This window comes from Gobio gobio (assembly GCF_949357685.1).
Source record: "Gobio gobio genome assembly, chromosome: 4".
Lineage (NCBI taxonomy): Eukaryota > Metazoa > Chordata > Actinopteri > Cypriniformes > Gobionidae > Gobio > Gobio gobio.
This window is the reverse complement of record NC_137100.1, coordinates 60,238,759-60,257,987: the sequence shown is the minus strand read 5'-3', so window position 1 is coordinate 60,257,987 and position 19,229 is coordinate 60,238,759. Positions and strand designations below refer to the sequence as shown.

The 19,229-nt window shown below is 35.4% G+C and overlaps 1 protein-coding gene across 10 annotated transcripts in view; it reads left to right on the top strand.

Annotated features, from left to right (window-relative positions):
• susd1 (sushi domain containing 1) overlaps positions 1 to 13,352 on the top strand; it is a 32,026-nt gene extending 18,674 nt beyond the window's left edge. For 3 of the 10 annotated variants that reach the window (XM_079815646.1, XM_079815639.1, XM_079815641.1), the window contains 13 exons: positions 716 to 895; positions 2,044 to 2,223; positions 2,330 to 2,509; positions 4,227 to 4,406; positions 4,599 to 4,778; positions 5,955 to 6,119; positions 6,222 to 6,313; positions 6,416 to 6,602; positions 8,221 to 8,314; positions 10,784 to 11,039; positions 11,135 to 11,174; positions 11,270 to 11,363; positions 11,453 to 11,554. In XM_079815646.1, coding sequence (XP_079671772.1) covers positions 716 to 895; positions 2,044 to 2,223; positions 2,330 to 2,509; positions 4,227 to 4,406; positions 4,599 to 4,778; positions 5,955 to 6,119; positions 6,222 to 6,313; positions 6,416 to 6,602; positions 8,221 to 8,314; positions 10,784 to 11,039; positions 11,135 to 11,174; positions 11,270 to 11,363; positions 11,453 to 11,498 — 1,874 coding nt within the window. In that variant the 3' untranslated portion in view covers positions 11,499 to 11,554. Of the gene's footprint in view, positions 1 to 715; positions 896 to 2,043; positions 2,224 to 2,329; positions 2,510 to 4,226; positions 4,407 to 4,598; positions 4,779 to 5,954; positions 6,120 to 6,221; positions 6,314 to 6,415; positions 6,603 to 8,220; positions 8,315 to 10,044; positions 10,195 to 10,783; positions 11,040 to 11,134; positions 11,175 to 11,269; positions 11,364 to 11,452; positions 11,555 to 13,223 lie in introns of those variants that run through there. The other 7 variants (XM_079815640.1, XM_079815645.1, XM_079815644.1 and 4 more) reach the window with 6 other exon arrangements.
• Positions 13,353 to 19,229: the final 5,877 nt, after the last annotated feature.

The window sequence follows — 19,229 nt, the reverse complement described above, 5'->3', positions numbered from 1 at the left end:
GCTTTCACTAGTGTTTTTGATAATAATTTGTTATTAAATGTTAACTATTAAAATTCATTAAATCTGTTTCTGTATGTTTCAAGATCATTGGAATGATTTCCATTTCAATATGTAGGCCTACAATTGTTTTGGTGTATACAAGTAGCTTTAAATAACTAAAACTGATACACAAAACTAATAAAGTTGTACATGGTTATTATGTAATGTTAATGCTCAATAATTGAACTTGGATCCACAAGTAAAAAAACATGATTTTTGAGCTTATAGAACATACAGTATATTGTTTAATGAAAGCACAGACTAACTTTAAATCTTAATGCAACATTTTTCCATAACTTTTTCCATAAACGCATGCTCTCAAAAAGTCCTGAAGCTGGTTGCCTCAAGTTTTTGAGTTCTCAACTTTTGATTATTTTTCTTACACTTAAAAATAAAGGTTCCAAAAAGGGGTGTTTAGCAGCAATAGAAGAATCGTTTTAGGTTCCCCATAGAACTTTCAGTGAACAGTCCTGAAAATAATGTTTTTTTAAGTATTAACATTATTTTAAAGAACTAAAGATGCAGTGGAAAGATTCTATGGATGTTAAAGCTTCTTCATGGAACCCTCAATGCTAATAAAGAACTGTTATTTTTTAGAGTGTATAAGCAATGTTAATCCTCTTTAAACTGCAGTGATTCGGTCATAAACATTGCCATGTCATTTCCTTCTCAACAGAGATTGTGTGTGGTGATCCTCCTATACTGCCCCTCACTGTACAGATATGGAATGGCAGAGTCACATTTGGCAGCACTGTAACATATCACTGCAAACACGGTTACTATCCTAAACAAGGACATAATATATCTGTGTGCGCTGAGAACGGTTATTGGACTAAACCAACTCTGTTGTGTGAAGGTAATTCTTTTGCATGATAATGTTTATTTTTTTGGCCTAATTATGCCTTTTATCTGCATGCATTTTTATTTAGATGGTTGAATGTGATGTACTTTTGGGTTATTAATCATAAATTGTGATCCAGTGCAGACGAGATGCACTGGTGTGCATCGTAGAATTTACTATTTGAATCTTTGGCACAAAAAGTGTTGTCTTTTGCTTTTATGATGGTCAGTTTTATTTCCTCCAGCTTTCATTTGGTCAGACAAACTATGTTACAGGTTGATTGAACAATCAAATGTAGAAGAAATAGTAGATATTACATGAAAAAAATTAACTCAGTTTTAGGTCATTTAGTACAGTATGAGCAACTTAAATACTGTATTGAACAAGCAAGAACATACAATGTCAAGTTTGGTGGTGAGGGCATGACTGATAAGGCAATAATTTATGTTTTCACTAGTGTTTTTGATTATAATTTGTTATTAAATGTTAATTATTAAAATTAATTAACTCTGTTTCTGTATGTTTCAAGATCATTGGAATGATTTTCCATTTCAATATGTAGGCCTACAATTGTTTTGGTGTATACAAGTAGCTTTAAATAACTAAAACTGATACACAAAACTAATAAAGTTGTACATGGTTATTATGTAATGTTAATGCTCAATAATTTAACTTGGAGCCACAAGTAAAAAACATAGAACGTACAGTATATTGTTTAATGAAAAGCACAGACTAACTTTAAATCTTAATGCAACATTTTTCCATAACTTTTTCCATAAACGCATACTCTCAAAAAGTCCTGAAGTTGGTTGCCTCAAGTTTTTGAGTTCTCAACTTTTGATTATTTTTCTTACACTTAAAAATAAAGGTTCCAAAAAGGGGTGTTTAGCAGCAATAGAAGAATCGTTTTAGGTTCCCCATAGAACTTTCAGTGAACAGTCCTGAAAAGAATGTTTTTTTTTTTTTTTTTTTTTTTAAGTATTAACATTATTTTAAAGAACTAAAGATGCAGTGGAAAGATTCTATGGATGTTAAAGGTTCTTCATGGAACCCTCAATGCTAATAAAGAACCTTTATTTTTTAGAGTGTATAAGCAATGTTAATCCTCTTTATACTGCAGTGATTCGGTCATAACCATTGCCATGTCATTTCCTTCTCAACAGAGATTGTGTGTGGGGATCCTCCTATACTGCCCCTCACTGTACAGATATGGAATGGCAGAGTCTCATTTAGCAGCACTGTAACATATCACTGCAAACACGGTTACTATCCTAAACAAGGACATAATATATCTGTGTGCGCTGAGAACGGTTATTGGACTAAACCAACTCTGTTGTGTGAAGGTAATTCTTTTGCATGATTTGTTTTACTCAAAGTTAAATAAATTAACTGACTTTTTCTTTAATGTGTAAACCGAAGATATTTTTCAAGGTTTTTGTTGTTTCTCAGAGATGAAATGTGGTATACCGCCTTCTCTCCCCCTCTCTGTTATGATATGGAGAGGAGACACTAAAGTTGGATCTAGTGTGTCTTATAAGTGCGTTGAAGGATTTCATAATGTTAGGGAAGGAGATGCGTCAGTTTGCGATTCAGAGGGAATCTGGAGTCATCCGGATTTTCTGTGTCAAGGTATATTTCTGCACTTTTATTTCTTGTTGACATGTTTTCTCTGTTTATTTCGTGAATGGGTCATTCTCAAGAAATGGTGCAATTTATGTCTCTGTCAAGTCAAACCAAGTCACTTTTATTTATATAGCACTTTATACAGAATGTTTCAAAGCAGCTTCACAGTAATAAACAGGAAAATAACAGTATTACTGTTCTTCAGTTATGAAACTAAAACAATTTCAGCTGTAAAAACAATAGTGTCCGTCAACTCAATTAAGTCCAATGTTGATTCAAATTAGTTCGATAACAGTGTGACTGTTGAAAGTTCATCAGTTGTGAAGCAAAATCTGTTCACTAATAAAGCAGAAGACAATAGTGTCATTATTTAGCTCAAGTCAGTTCAGTGTTGATTCAGTTTAGTTCTGTAATAGTGCAAAATTCATCAAATTATGAAACAAGCTTAATTCAGCTATAAGTCGCTCTACAGAAAGAAATAGTGTTGTTCAGCTCATCTAATGCATGCAGAAAATGCATTAGATGATTTGTCCAGGCTTTCTGTTCTGCCTCATCATACTGAGAATTTTCCTACTCATAAAAAAATGGGTGTAATCTTTCTGACAATGCATTTAAAGGTGCAGTAAACGATTTCTGAGAAACACTGTTAAAAGTCGATCGGACCCGAACAGGACAACACACTTGTAGCCAATCAGCAGTTGGGGGCATGTCCACTCATGATGGGGGAGGAGAGAGAGAGACTTAAAGGAAGACTGTTGAAAGAGAGATGGCTGAGAGACATTAGAGAAAAAGTCAGAGGAATATCACTTTAGGACCCGCATGAGAGCGGGTGGAGAGACCTAAGCGGGAAGGCCTGAAAACAGACTTTTGCTCCATACATGACTAACATTGGTTTTGATGTTTCACAGAACCGCGGTATGCTGTTGTTGTAATGTTAGCTATAGTAACAGGGCAGTTTGAGTGCCACTGTTTGTCTGGAGCTGGTGTGCTGTTGGCGACTAACTACCAACTCTTGCTTGTATAAAGTCTTGTCTACCGTATGTTCAGTTTTTGTTCTTCCTTGTCATATGTTCATCATCTTTGCTTTATTTTTTGCAAAGAGACATCCACTCCTACATTGCATGTTTGTGCATTTTGGGTGCGGAGCAAAGAAGGGAGGGGTGTGTTTGTTTGGGTTGATTTCAAATATCAACAGCGTTTCTCAGAACTCGCTTACTGCACGGTGCAGTGTGTAGTATTCATTTATTATTTAGGATATATTGACATAAATGCAATATAATATACATAACTATGTCTTCAGTGGTGTATACAGACTTTACATAATGAACCGTTATGTTTTTATTACCTTAGAATGAGCCATTTCTATCTACATACACCACGGGTCCCCTTACAGTGAAATCGCCATTTTGCGCCGCCATGTTTCTACAGTAGCCCTAAATGGACAAACTTCTCTACAGAGCACTAGTCATTCTCTGCTGTCTCCGAGGACAACAACATATTTTGTCCTGTGTCGGCCACCGTAGCTTCTCTATGTACTTCGAATGGGAGGGGTGAGCTGTGTGTTATTGCAATTCACAACCTCACCACTAGATGCCGCCACACTGCACCTCTAAGGTAGACCATTTCATGAGAATGACCTATGTGATGTTTCAGTGCTGTCCTCTTTAATAAGCTGATAATATGTATGCACATGTACAGTGTGTCTGTATGTGTGTTTGTTTAGAAGTAGACTGTGGCATCCCTGTCTCACTACCTCACTCAGTTGTGTTGTGGAATAACGGCTCCAGTCTGGGCTCTGTGGCCCTCTATGTGTGTGAAGCTGGATATCGCACCGTGGGTGAAGGAAATGTTTCACTGTGTAACTCAAATGCAAAGTGGAGCAAAGTTAACATGAGATGTGAAGGTACTGACAACATTCTGTCATCATTTACTCACCTTCACATCATTAAAATCTTTTTTCTTTAACTTTGTGGAACACTAAAGGAAAAACATTTAAGCTGCTTAAGGTCGTCATAGTTTCAATTGGAAATAAGGATATATGCTGCATTTTTGCAGTGGTCTTTATTTCTAACACTACACTGGTTTCAATGAACAGAGTTAAACTGTGGGTCTCCCCCAGAATACCCACTAACTGATATAAAGTGGAACAAAGCATCTGTACTGGGCAGTGTGGTTCAGTACACATGTAAATATGGACTCAAACAGGAGGGTGACAAAAACACGTCAACATGTACATCAGATGGAACATGGGAAAAATTGTCTGTAACATGTACAGGTAAACAACAACTGAATTCCTATAATGACATACACTACGCTTAAAGGTTTGGGGTCAATGATTTTTTTGAATTCTTTAACTTCGTAAGGATGCATTAAATTGATCAAAAGCGAGAGTAAAGACATTTAATGTCACAAAAGCTTTCAATTTCAAAGCTGTTCTTTTGTACTTTCTATTACAATCCTGAAAAAACAGTTTCAACAAAAATGCAGCCCAACTGTTTTGAACTGATGATGATAATAAGAAATGCATCTTGAGCAGCAAATCTGCATATTAGAATGATTTCTGAAGGATCATGTGACACTGAAGACTGGAGTAATGATGTTGAAAATTCAGCTTTGATCACAGAAATAAATTATATTAAAAAAATATTATAAAATAGAAAATAGTTGTTTAAAATTGTAATAATATTTCACAATATTTTTATTTTCTGTATTTTTTTATCAAATACATGCAGTCTTGGTGAGAATAAGAGACTTGTTTTTTAAAAAAAAGTCTCACTGACCCCAAACTTTTGAATGTTAGTGTAAATACCACAAATACTGTTTTTTTTTTTTTACAGTGGCTGTTTGTCACATGTGAAGTGATTATAAGGTCTATATTTTAGTAACTAGTCCAAAAAGTGAAATGAACACAATAAAATCACACAGGGCTTTATTCAACTAAGAGATATAATGACAGTTGCTTTTCATAAATGTCAGGTCGGGGTCACAAGTTTTATATTTATCATTTTTATACGATTCATTAATTCATATTTCTGTTGGCAAAAAGGATGGTTTGATGCTTTTCTATCTTGCAATTTCATTTGTTTAGCTGTTTCCTGAATCATTTAGCGTTTTATAATGGTTTAATTTTAGCTGAAGAACCATTAAATATCCCATAATAAATTTGTAATACAGAATGTTGTGCAAATTGACTTTTTTCTTGACTGTAATACCAACTTTTAAATTATCTGTTTTTCCCCTAGGTAATAATAGTGGAAATATTCAATAGATTTTTTTTGTAGTTAAACTGACTGTAAAAAATAACCCTACTAATCCACAAGGAAAAAATACTACGAAAAAGAGTGCAAAATCACATCTATTTCGTCACAAATGTCCTTTATTTGAGTCAACATATTTCAGAACAACATCTGGAATGATATTCGTAACCATTTCTGTGTTTTTCTCTCTATAGCACATTGTGGCTCTGCACCAGAGGTGCCGAACGCAGAGGTTGCCTGGGACAACAGCACTGCAGTGATCCACCGCTGTGTTAAAGGACACTACAGACACACAGGAAGTGACATTTCAATATGTGACATCACAGGAAAGTGGCAGATAGCCACCCTGCATTGCAAAGGTAAACACACACTGTCATTGTTCAGCAAAGTGTCACATAGCCAAAAGAGTGGCTGCTGTTATAAAATCTGGTCTAATTTGCATCTGATTCTCTGTGTTCCAGAGCTGAAACTGACCATTATCGATCTGGTGGTGATTAATGAAAGATGTCTGCGCTGGAATGCAGAGAACGAGGGATATAGGGAGAAATACACAGTGCGTATTCATCAGTTCATTTCAGCTATATCTTTGCACTGTTGCATTCCCAAAGTTGTCTCTCAATCATGAAATGAGGTTGTGTGTAACATCTCAACACAGGTGACATTCGTTGGATTGCGAGACTTTGATCAGCTGTTCAGTGACAGGAGAAAAAAGATGTTCAGCTCCACTGCCCCGTTGCCTGTATTCTGCTTAAATCTCTTGCCTGCTACAAACTACACCATAACCATAACAGCCGAGTCCACACGAGCCACGTCTACAGTGACGGCCAACACTAGCATACCAGGTACAAAACAACAACATCCACAATCCACAAACATCTAATGTTCAAGGTGAAATGGTGTTTGCTCTTGTGTAATGTGTTAATTGACAATTACCATCGCACACCTGTTGGTAATAGATAGGTGCATAGGAAAGAGGATCATTTTTTTTTATAAAAATCTCAAAAGTTAAAGGAAATCCTGCACACTATCGATACTTGCAGAAGATATCAAATACTTTTTTTATTATTAGCTATGTTTTCGGTCTCATGACCTTCATCAGGCATATTAAGGCACATATTACTTGTATAATGTGACATTTTTCTGAGCGAAAAAGGAAATTCAGTGAAAAACATCAAAGTAGTTGTATTGCGTCATTTAAAAAAAAAACTTACTATTTGCTTAATATTTGTTTACTATTTGATGACATTTTCTATTGCATAAAGCACTATGAAAATAAAGTTGACTTGACTTTACATTATTGCATAGAGTATATTTAACAGGAATTAAATGACTGGGTTAATGGTTTTAGGTTGCTTTACCTATGACAGCAGCCTGAAGAAATTACAAAATGGCTATTGAAACAAATTAATAGTTTATACGGCCGATAAGTGATGTCAACCAAAAAAGGAAGTTGTTTCAAATGTATAGCAAGTTATTGCATTTTGACAAAAGACTGAAAAGCTAAACATTTTTTTTAAATAGTTAAAAAACAAACATGCACTCTTAGAAAAAAAAAGATTAAAAAAAAGATTGAGGTAACAATTTTTGGTTACACTTTATTTTAAGGTGGTGTAGTTACATTGTACTTACTCAAATAAGTACTGAGTAATATTATTTAACAACATGTATTTACTATAGAGTTATGGTCAGGCTTTGGTTTAGGGTTAGTTACTGGAATTATGCACAATTTACTGTTATTACTATAGTGTTGTATTATAAATGTATTTACATGTAACTACGTCACCTTAAAATAAAGTGTTACCCAATTTTTTAAAAAGTAATTGCAACTTAGTCATTAATGAGTACATGTCATGAGACTTTTATAGACAGACTTACTCAATTTGTTTAGTACAATTCTAAAAGCTTAGTTAAGTTGAACCAACTAATTTTAATTTTCAATGTTTTGGGGGGCAATGTTGAATTGTTGACAATAAGACCAGGAACATAGTTCACCCAAAAATGAAAATTCTGTCAACATTCACTCACCCTCAAGTTGTTCCAAACCTGTATGAGTTTCTTTGTTCTGTTGAACACAAAAAAATATTTTTTATAGAATTTTGTATTGGTAATCAAACAGATGATGGTAGCCATTGTCTTCCAAAAATACTGTGGAATTGGCTACCGTCAACTGTCTGGTTACCAACATTCTTCAGAATATCTTCTTTTGTGTTCAAAAGAAGAAAAGAAACTCATACAGGTTTGGAACAACTTGAGGATGAGTAAATGATGAAAGAATTTTCATGAATGAACTATCCCTTTAAGAAAAAACTATTTTGATTTCATGTTGATTTTCAGACACAAACACTTGCATTAAAGAGTTGGATTTATGAGTGCCATTGTGTGGTGCTTACTGACATTCAAAACAACAAAACAAATTCTTGTTGAACTTGTATTTTGATTTGTAAACTTGTGCTCTGTTAGTCCCCCCCACACCAGAAATCAAATACAGTGAAGTAGAGGCTTCATCGCCCACTCTCAAATTACGGAGATCGGCAACCACACTTGAGTCAATATGGTAAGGACGCTTAACATTTCTAAAAAGTGTTAATGCCAAATAATGCCTAATAAAAAGTTACTGTCATATGGGCATATGCAGTGGATTCAAACTGAGACCAGAACCAAAATGCTTTGACTTCTTTTCTACAAGGTTTTTACAAAGGTTTTAATAACAAATGATATTATCAGCATAAGAATTTTAGAATATTTGAACTGAAAGATTTGTGTTTTTGATATGACACTTGAGGTGATGTTCTCTAGCATGATTTGAGATGTTTAAATCATTTGTACAAAGAAGGTAAGATGATCAAAGTCAGAAATTTGTTGATTTAATTAGTGACCTGGAAATAGTAAAGTCTCAAATATTGATATTATTATATACTAATCTTAAATATTTTGGTAACACTTTACAATAAGGTTCATTAGTTAACATTATTTAACCTGAACTAATAATGAACTGCACTTATAAAGCATTTATTTATCTTTGTTAATGCTAATTTTGACATTTACTAATGCATTATTAAAAACCTGTTAACATTAGTTAAAGCACTGTGAACTAACATGAACAAACCATGAACAGCTGGATTTTTTATTAACTAACGTTAACAAAGATTAACTAATGCTGAACAGAGGTGTTGTTCATGGTTAGTTCATGTTAACTAATGCATTAACTAATGTTAACTAATACAACCTTATTGTAAAGTGTTACCAATATTTAAATATGTTTTAAACATGGGAAACACTTTACAATAAAGTCCAGTTAGTTAACATTAGTTAATGCATTAACTACCATTTACTAACTATGAGCAATACATTTGTTACAATATTTATCCATCTTTGTTAACAGTAATTAATAAAAATACAACTGTTCGATGTTATTGTAACATCGCGTGGCTGAAGCTTGGCGCTGATGCGACTGTCATAGTGACAACAGCCAATCACGTTACTTGCCGTGTCTGCTCTAGGGTATTTGCATAGATCTGATTGGATGACTCCTGCGTTGGCACTTGAAAAGTTGAGAAATCTTCAACTTCTGCCGCTCTGCCGAGTGAAGCGACGCGACGGAACCCACAATTCAGTTCGGCAACGCATGACATCACCCATTCAAAGTAAACGAGAAGCGTTAACGCAGACGCCCCGTGTGAATGCAGTGGTATACACACTAAATACACGTAGTCCCGCAATGCTGATGTTGTTAACATAAAAAAAATTGAGAACAAAGTATAACACTAATAAAGATTTGCACGGTTTGATGTGATAAGCGATTGCTAGATTTAATCACCATTAGTAGCGTGATTTATTGTAATGGGGTTTTTTTGTAGTGGCACTTACTTACTTGTTCAGATGCCATTTTCCGGTGAAAAATCTTATTTTGGTTATGAAGTACAGTATCCACACCGGTGCGGTAAATGAATGACAGCCGCACATAGTCCTCAAAACATTCGTTTCATCCGCGCTGAGGAGCCGTGCCGATGCACAACCCATGTAAAGATGATAACTCCACAAATAACTGCAAATGCAGGTTTCAAACAGAGGTGGCGACAAAGAGGCAAAACTTACTGACTGCAGCTTTAAAGGTCCCGTTTTTCCTGTTTTTTTGAAGCTTTGATTGTGTTTACAGTGTGCAATATAACGTGTTCATGTTTCGCGTGTAAAAAAACACAGTATTTTTCACACAATTTACTTATCTGTATACCGCTGTTTTCACTGTCCTAAAAAATGTCTTGATGATTTCCTTGTTCTATGAAGTCCCTCCTTCAGAAACACGTAACGAGTTCTGATTGTGCCAGCGGTTCCTGCGTTGTGGTTCGACAGCAGCTTAGCGCACGTTGCCCGGAAAGGTCACGCCTCTTACCATAACGGGGAGATGCATGTGCTCAACGGAGTCCCTGAAGGCCAAACAAAGGTGATTTGACTCCGGGATGAAAATAACAGCGTCTCGACGACATGGCGACAAACACACTACAAACGCAACCGAAAGCAACACTTCCTCTTCTCCACGTGGGAGAGCAACAAGACCACGCCCCCTTTTTCGCATATTCTTGTGGGCGGAGGTTAGTCAACAAACTGTTCTACTGACGTCATTAAAGCAGGAAGTACAGGGATGTAGTCCAAACCGGCCGCTCGCTGTAGGCTTGTTCTGTTAAATAAAATATCTCGCTTGGCATTGAACTTTGAGCTTTATAATTTTACAGGTATTATTTATGCTCTAACAGCAACATTACACACTAACTAAAGTTTGAAAAATGGGATCACGAAGAACAGGACCTTTAATAAATACTTTAGAATTTAGTATTTTTTATTTTTAGCTTGTGTTAACTAATGTAGTTAACTAATGTTGACAAATGAAACCTTATTTAAAAGTGTTACCAAAAAATGCATGCTGTATAAAATGCTAAAACTGCCATGCTATTTGATCCCACTGCATGCATATACTAAATAATTATTCAATATTCAGTTGCTGTGAATGTGTTTTTTGTGTCTTCAGTATGTACCAGGTGTTTGTGTTGCCAGTCGAGGGCGTGATGCTGTTTGACTGCAGCTCGTCTGTAAGTCCGCGGTTCTTCTCGCAGCAGAGATGTGACCGGGGGTACGTCACGGCCCAGATACAGCTCAGCGGCCTGGGTGCAGAACTGAACTTCACTGTAGGGGATCAGCAGCTGTATGGAGACTTCTTCAACGCACCTCTGGAAAACGGAAAAGACTATTATATTATCCTCCGCACTGTATGTCAGTGGGGAAAGGTGGGAGGACATCTTAAGAGAACCTGTAAAGTTAGTGCATTAAAAAATCTTTGAATTTTCTCTCATTTCTCTCTTTGTGTTGTTGTTTTTTTTAGTCTAGAACACAGTGTTGTGTAATCTGGGCTAAGGCCAGAGGTAAGGATCATAAATCTCTTTGTGATAAAGTTAAATTCTATGTAAAAAATAACCCAAATGTGGCTCAATATAAACCATTTCTTTTCTCACATTAGGAACATCCTACATCATGAAGATATCTGCTCTTGTAACTATTGGATCCATAAGTGCTGTTGGCTCGGTCATTGTCATAGGATACTGGTACAGCTGGTGAGATCGCATTGACACAATCACATTTTCTGCCTTGTATTTTCTTTAAGCGCTGTCAAATTATTTTCTTTATTTTTTGTTTTTTACAGGTACTGTAAAAAGTCCAGTCCCAGATTTTTTTCTCCAGTTTTATAAGCCATCTTCACACACTGATTCCTTTGTTCTGAAATAAAGCTGCACTGTTTGTGATACTGATGAGTTATATTGTGTCATCTTTACATGCGATCAGAAACATCCTGCCATGGTATTCACTGTACCGTCATAGTAGATGAAGTTATTGAATTTACAGAAGAAGTTTTTATTATAATAAAAACCAACTGAAACACTTAAGGGGAAAAAATAGAGAAAAATAATATGCAAATATACAAGAAAAGTTCTTTAAAATATTGCTGCAAGCAGCATTCATCAAGGTCCATTAAATATTGTTCAGCGTGCACTACACATAGATAGCATTGCTTTTCACAGTGTTGAAAGGATGGATAACATAGCTTGCAATGGGGATTTAAAAAAATATAAATATGTCCTTTAGATGGCAGAGCACTACCACAGTTTTCCCCCATACAACTGTTGTTTTTAAAAAAAATCAGCATTACAATGAAATGGCGTGTGTCTGGGATATTAAATAAGAGAATATACATACATAAATACATACATATACACTACCAGTCAAAAGTTTGGAAACATTAAGGTTTTTGAATGTTTTTGAAAGTAGTCTCTTGATCTCACCAAGGCTGCATTTATTTGATCAAAAATACAGCAAAAACAGTATTATTGTGAAAAATGTACAATTTAAAATATTTTTTTTTCTATTTGAATATATTTTAAAATACAATGTATTTATTCATTCTAATATGATGATTTACTGCTCAAGAAACATTTATTATTATTATCAATGTTGAAAACAGTTGTGTACCATTTTTTTTCCAGGATTATTTAATGAATAGAAAATTCAAAATAACAGCATTTATCTGAAATATAAAGCTTTTTCAACAATATAAATGTCTAAACTGTCACTTGATCCGTTTAATGCATCCTTGCTGAATGAATGTATTAATTTCTTTAAGTTCTTTCCCCCCAAAAAAAATTCTTACCAACCCAAAACTTTTGAACGGTAGTTCAATGTTACAAAAGCTTTCTATTTCAGATAAATGCTGATCTTTTGAACAGTCTATTCATCAAAGAATCCTAAAAAAAAAGAGTTGTACACAACTGTTTTCAACATTGATAATAATAATACATGTTTCTGGAGCAGCAAATCATATTAGAATGATTTCTGAAGGATCATGTGACACTGAAGAGTGGAGTAATGATGCTGAAAATTCAGCTTTGATCACAGGAATAAATTACATTTTAAAATATATTCAAATAGAAAAAAAAAGTATTTTACAATAATACTGTTTTTGCTGATTTTTTTTAATCAAATAAATGCAGCCTTGGTGAGATCAAGAGACTACTTAAAAAATATTTAAAAAACCTTAATGTTTCCACACTTTTGACTGGTAGTGTGTATATTCTAGTTAGTATTTGATTTATCTTTTTTTTTTTCTTAGGGAAAAAAAAACAGGAAAAGAAATTAAGGAGAGAAGGCGCGTAGTGGGCGTGGTCTTGTAGCTTCCTGTCAATCACCACCGAGGAAAGCGCGCTGCGACAGAAATGTCTCGCCTCAGAAAGTTTAACTTTAGATTTATTGGTCTCGATATGTTTTAATTGCACAGCTGACTGCCTAACTCTACAATCTTGTATAAATTAATGTAATCCATCTTTTTGTCGTCGTTCGTCATTTCAAAATCTCACGATTTCAGATTATCCACATCAAAGGAGACGATATTGTAATTTATTCGTTTTTTTGTTTGTTTTAAGATCCCTTGGTGTGGTTTCGATATGAATAATCACACCATGTCTAATTTCTGTGGTCAAACCAAACAAAGTGCAAGTTTCATGACTGTCAGGTATAAGGGTTTTGATTACATCTCTGAGGTGAGTTCCTACACTGATTTTCATTCATGCAACGTTACTGTCATATTTAGTTAATAACCTATATTGAGATTTTTTTATTTATTGAATAAACACGAGCAATTTAACAAAAATAAAACAGAAAAACAGCTAACGCTACACAAATAAATAAAGGATTCTAAAGTGCTGGAGGGGGTAATAATATAAAAATCAGAATAAGGGTAACTGTTACAGCCACTATGAAATAAAACAAGCTCAAACTCACAAATCTGTTTTAGGCCTCAGTCAGACGCAGATTGGTGATGGACTTGTTAGAACTTCCTGTTCCGTTCCAGCTGGTCGGTAACACCTACCCTCACAATGGACACCTGTCAGACATCGCTTACCGAGTACCATGGAGTAAGTGTGGCAAGTTTGGTTGCGCCTGGTTAAGTTTTCATTAATTTTGCTGTAAGGTTAGATCATTAACCCTCTGGTGCTCTTCGTTTAGGGGTTGCATTGGTTGTCTTCCCGGTCATAAGTGACCGGACACCTAAAAATTAAACTTCCTCCACCCCAGTAAAACCAATGCAATTTATTTTTCTTCAATAATATTTTTTCTTTTTAATTTTGTATTTTGAGATGATTTGATGATATTTTTTAATATTTATGCAATAATTATGGTCTATTTTTGCCATTGAAAATTATTTAAAAAAAAAATTTTATAAATTTTTTTTTTATTAATTATTGCAGTATTTCAGGTTAAAATAGAGACTAGGCCTTAAAAAAAAATTTTTTGAAGGCAGATTAGCACCCTCTTTTGGAATTGTTTAAGAAATCATGCAACCATGGGTGTAATAACTAGAGGTCTCTGGAGAATTCCCTAGTTCTGTTTTGAACACATTTAATGATTTTTTTTTTATAGATTTGAATATATATTTAAAAAATCTCAAAGACTATTTATTGTAAAGTTTTAGATATTTTTTTTTTGTTAGAAATATATATTTTTTCTGTGAATTTGTGTTTTTGCAGTTTTTTTTAACGACCAATTAGCATGCTCGAATCATACCCTCAATTTTTGTGTGTGTTTACACACCTAATGCTAGAAAAGTCACCAAGTTTCATATCATTCCGATGAAGCAGTGATTTTTAAAGATTCCAAATGTGGTTCATAGGTTCAGTTTTTCATAGGTGTGTGTGTGTGTGTGTGTGTGTGTGTGTGTGTGTGTGTGTGTGTGTGTGTGTGTGTGTGTGTGTGTGTGTGTGTGTGTGTGTGTGTGTGTGTGTGTGTGTGTGTGTGTGTGTGTGTGTGTGTGAGTGGATGTGTCAATATCACACTCTTGATGTTTTAGAGCACTGGTCACCAACCTTTTCAAGCCAAAGATCCCTGACCTCAGCCTTGATGAAAGGCAAGATCTACCTACAGATTTTTCATGGCCGATTCAGAGGGTTTTTTTATTTCCGAGACCATCTGTCGTTTTTTATTTTATTTATTTAAGCAAATTTAACAGGCCAAACTGACCTTTAAAAAAATTGCCATTTGAAATGTGAGGCAACCACTGCATTTTAATCACGATCCAAACAAAGATACACATATGTAGCATGAGCAGTTTTTTATTTAAATTATTGCATAATTTCAAGACTTAGAGTAAATACAGAATGCACTGACTTTAGCTTTGTGAAATTGTCACATTAGACACACCTGCACAAAACAAAAACAGATGGACTGAATAAAAATGCTAATTCACTCTCTGACAGTAGGAGGTGCTTATGGAAAACAAGCGTTTATTTGGGTACCGCTGTAAAATGCCATATAAACTATTCTGAAGACAGTCAGTTTTGTTCAGGGATACATTCATGTAAGCCCCCCTCCCCAATTCAATATCTATATTTTTCTTCCTATATTTCAAGCTTCCCAAAGAGTGATCTTGCTGGGCCTATTAGGCTGGTCCACTTCATGTGTTTTTACAGATCAGATATTTATGATTTATCAGAACCATTCCATTTACACTTGGCCACATAAATGTGTCTCCACAAAACGGATATAAATCCAGTCTTCAATTCCCACGCTCTATGCCTGTTCACATCACGTTTATGAGTTCACATCACCAAAATTTGATTGATCAACAGTTAATTCAAGGACCGCGGAATGAGAGAGAGAGAGTGGCATAAGCACTGATCATTTAGTTTCTTTACCTTTAATAATTATGCTGCAGTAGCGCTGTCATATCTAACTATAACATCGGTCGATTTGTGCTGTGCGAATTTTGAGGTTGCAGAGAATACATTTTGGGAGCATTTGTAGCGATTTCGTGCCTTGATAATGTGTTTGTAACGCTCGTACACAGAGAGGCCGGATAGCAGCCAAGTGTAAGCAAAACTCACATATCTGATATTTCACATGGGTTTATTATCAGCGTCGTCGATCCCACGCACACATGGGGCAGTTTGCAAAACACTCCGCTAACAACAGCGTTACTGAACAGAAAATAAACAGTGCAAAGAGCAACAGAAATACACGCATACATGCGATGTTCATAGCTCGCGCTCCATCCACGAACTGCCCACTCATCAGCAGAGATGTATAGTAACGAAGTAGAACTACTTCACTACTGTACTTAAGTACTAAAAGGCAGTATCTGTACTTTACTAGAGTATTATTTTTTTCTCTTACTTCCACTTTTACTTCAGTACATATTTTCGATGAGTTTAATACTTTTACTCCGATATTTGTTTTGTGCTGCATCGTTACTCGTTACAATTATAAAAATGTTACGAATCATTCCATTCCAAACCCACATTACCGCGCATGAGTGAGAGAGAGACAGAGCCCGAGAGAGAGAGAGCGCGAGAGAGAGAGCGCGCGAGAGAGAGAGCGCGCGAGAGAGAGAGCGCGCGAGAGAGAGAGCGCGCGAGAGAGAGTGTGCGAGAGAGCCCCGAGAGCGCGCATTCACTGTCTTTAAAACAACACGAGCGTCTTGCGCTCAAATTGCTCTCTATTTGTTTACATAGTTAATGTGCACTGTGAAGTAACATATACAAACAATGAACAGCTGTATTTTTATTAACTAAGAAGATTAAGAAAAATTAATAAATACAGTAACAAATGTATTGATCATGGTTAGTTCATGTTAGTTATTAGTCTAATACAATAACTAATGAAATTTTAACAAATCAAACCATATTGTAAAGTGTTACAAACAAATAATTTACTCAGAACACCTCTTGAAATGAGAATATAAGTGTGCTTACCCCATTTTTTTTTAAGTAATAGTGGTTATAGTAAGATTTAATCTAAATGAACTACAGTATTTTCAGGTTATTTATATGACAATATGTAGAAAAATGACCTACCAACAATGTGATTGTCCTTTAGCTTAATCATTTGAAATAATAAAAACAATATGATGTTCAAACTTTTGACTACTTTCTTTAATAACTACATAACACAATACTTGTACTTTTACTTTCAGTACTTGAGTAGTACATTTTAAAATAAACTACTTGCAATACTTAAGTTCAAAAAATGTTGAATACTTTAGTACTTCTACTTAAGTGTGGTTCTTAAAGAGCACTTCAGCTTCTACTCAAGTCACTTTTTTGATAAGGAACTTGTACTTTTACTCAAGTATGTGTCTCTAGTACTTTATACATCTCTGCTCATCAGCGAGTGAGTGAGTGCATGCGTTCTGCCTTAAAGGAGCAGTACCTAATTCTACTTGTTACATGTTGTTAATTATTTTTCGGTTATCGGGAGCTACCGGGACAGTGATAAAGATCGACCAGTCGATCGCGATCGACGGGTTGGCGACCACTGTTTTAGAGTGTCAGAGTGCCCCTTTACTGCTGTGTACTTTTTTCAGCATTGTGGCCGATTTGTAGATTGTACACACAAATATTCAGTGAATTTTTGTGTTTTTGCCGATTTCCCATTAATTTCCTATGGTCGGTCATTTATGACCGAAGACAATGAACGCTACTTTTTTTTTACGACCAATTGACCTATCGGTAAGCCCCGCCCCCGTTAGTTACTGTTTCTAACTCAGACAAACAAACGGAGTTGCTAAATCTTACAATGTACTGCTATCAGTGTGAAAACCTTATCCCAAGATGTTTTTGGACACAGAATGTAGCGTATATCCCGTCCGAATGATGGCCAAACTTTACTGATGGTTTATGAAGTTTATTACATTGTTTTTCACTAAAAAAAATCATCATAAGAGCTGAACAAACAAACAAAGCATAAGTGCGCATTAACGTTTCATTCACAAACTCTCTCTCTCTAGCCCTCTCTCCGTGGCATTACCATTAACATACACAGCAAATTACACAAAAACACTCACAGTAAACAAACATATACACAGAGCTTATGCTTTTCGTGGGTGCAGTTAATAACTGGTGAACTTTGTTTCTGCAAAACAACTCCGATATACTGCGAGCGAGTTCTCCCTTTCACTACCCGTAGACTATAACACCCATCAAAATAGGAGTCCTCCTTATAAGACAGATAATGCCGACCTTTAAACATATCTAAACTCACAGAAATAAAATAAATATGGTGAGAGATTAATGTGGAAGCGATGGTTTACAGATCTCAATGCAAACGGGAGAAGCCTCTTGTTACGATCGCAGATGATAACGTTAACATCCAGGATCAACACTGTTCATGTACCGCAGGGTAAGATTGCATAAATTCACATTTAATCAGTTTAATATGGAGAGATGCACTGAAATGTAGACCTTCATGTTTCTGACCTAACGTTACACCGTTGCATGAGAACAGTTAGTTAAGTTATAGTTAGTCGGTTTGTACGTTAGCAGGGAATTACTAACTTTAATAGTAACTTAATGAGAGTATGACAACCAGAAAATCCTCTCAGGATCCCTGGAGTCAGTGTTACAGTACCTTAGGCACGACTTTTACCATTTTTGTAGCATAAACACCATCAAACCGATGACAGCTTCGGATTTTCCAATGTTTCTCTATGGCGCTGAAACCTAAAGATGTCTGAGTTCCGGTCCCAGCGCAACTGATACTCACCTGCCATTGGCTCATCTGCGTTCGATGGGAGGGGCTTACCGATAGGTCAATTAGCATGCTCGAATCATGACCCCAATTTTTGTGTGTGTTTACATACCTAATGCTAGAAAAGTCACCAAGTTTCATATCATTCTGATGAAGCAGTGATTTTTAACATTTCAAAACAGAAAATTTTCCGGTCAGAAATGACCGAAGAGCACCAGAGGGTTAAACTGTTTCGCTGTCTGAAATAAGTTTTGTGAGGAACCTTCTTGCGCAAACACTGCCTACAAAGTCACTGCCTGGTAAGGCAGCAAGGCAACAAGTCAGCTCACTGTAAACCCGAATAAGTTAGGCTAACTCAGAACATTTGAGATAATCAGTTACATCAAATGTTTTGAGTTATGATGTTCAATTTTAAGTAAGCAGAACTATCACCTTTGAGTTTGTTGTACCTAACTTGAAGTACTGAGTTAGCTAACTCATACATTCTGATAGCAATTAAAATAAAATATGATTTTTTTAAATGATTTTGAGATCTTGCAAATCAAATGAGTTATTTTCTTCTCTGTAAACCCTAAGGCCGGTTTCACACTGCACGCGTTAGCAGAGCGTAAGCAGCGCATCTTTTTTCCGGTGCAAAGCATGCTGGGGAAATAAAAATCCCAGCCCAGTTTCAGTTAAATTTAAGTTAATCTAAATGAAAGGAAATGTGTTCATACAACTCAGAACAATGAAACAACGTTCAGTTTACTTGAAATATGTCATTGCTGTGAACAGAAAGTTCTAAATACTCATAACAGTTCATTTAACTGAACTAATTTGTTCAATTTAAGTTTGTCCTACTCAAACCAATTTAAGTATTTTGAGCGTTAGGGTTTACAGTGTAGGTTTTCGGATGCAGCCTTTGTGTA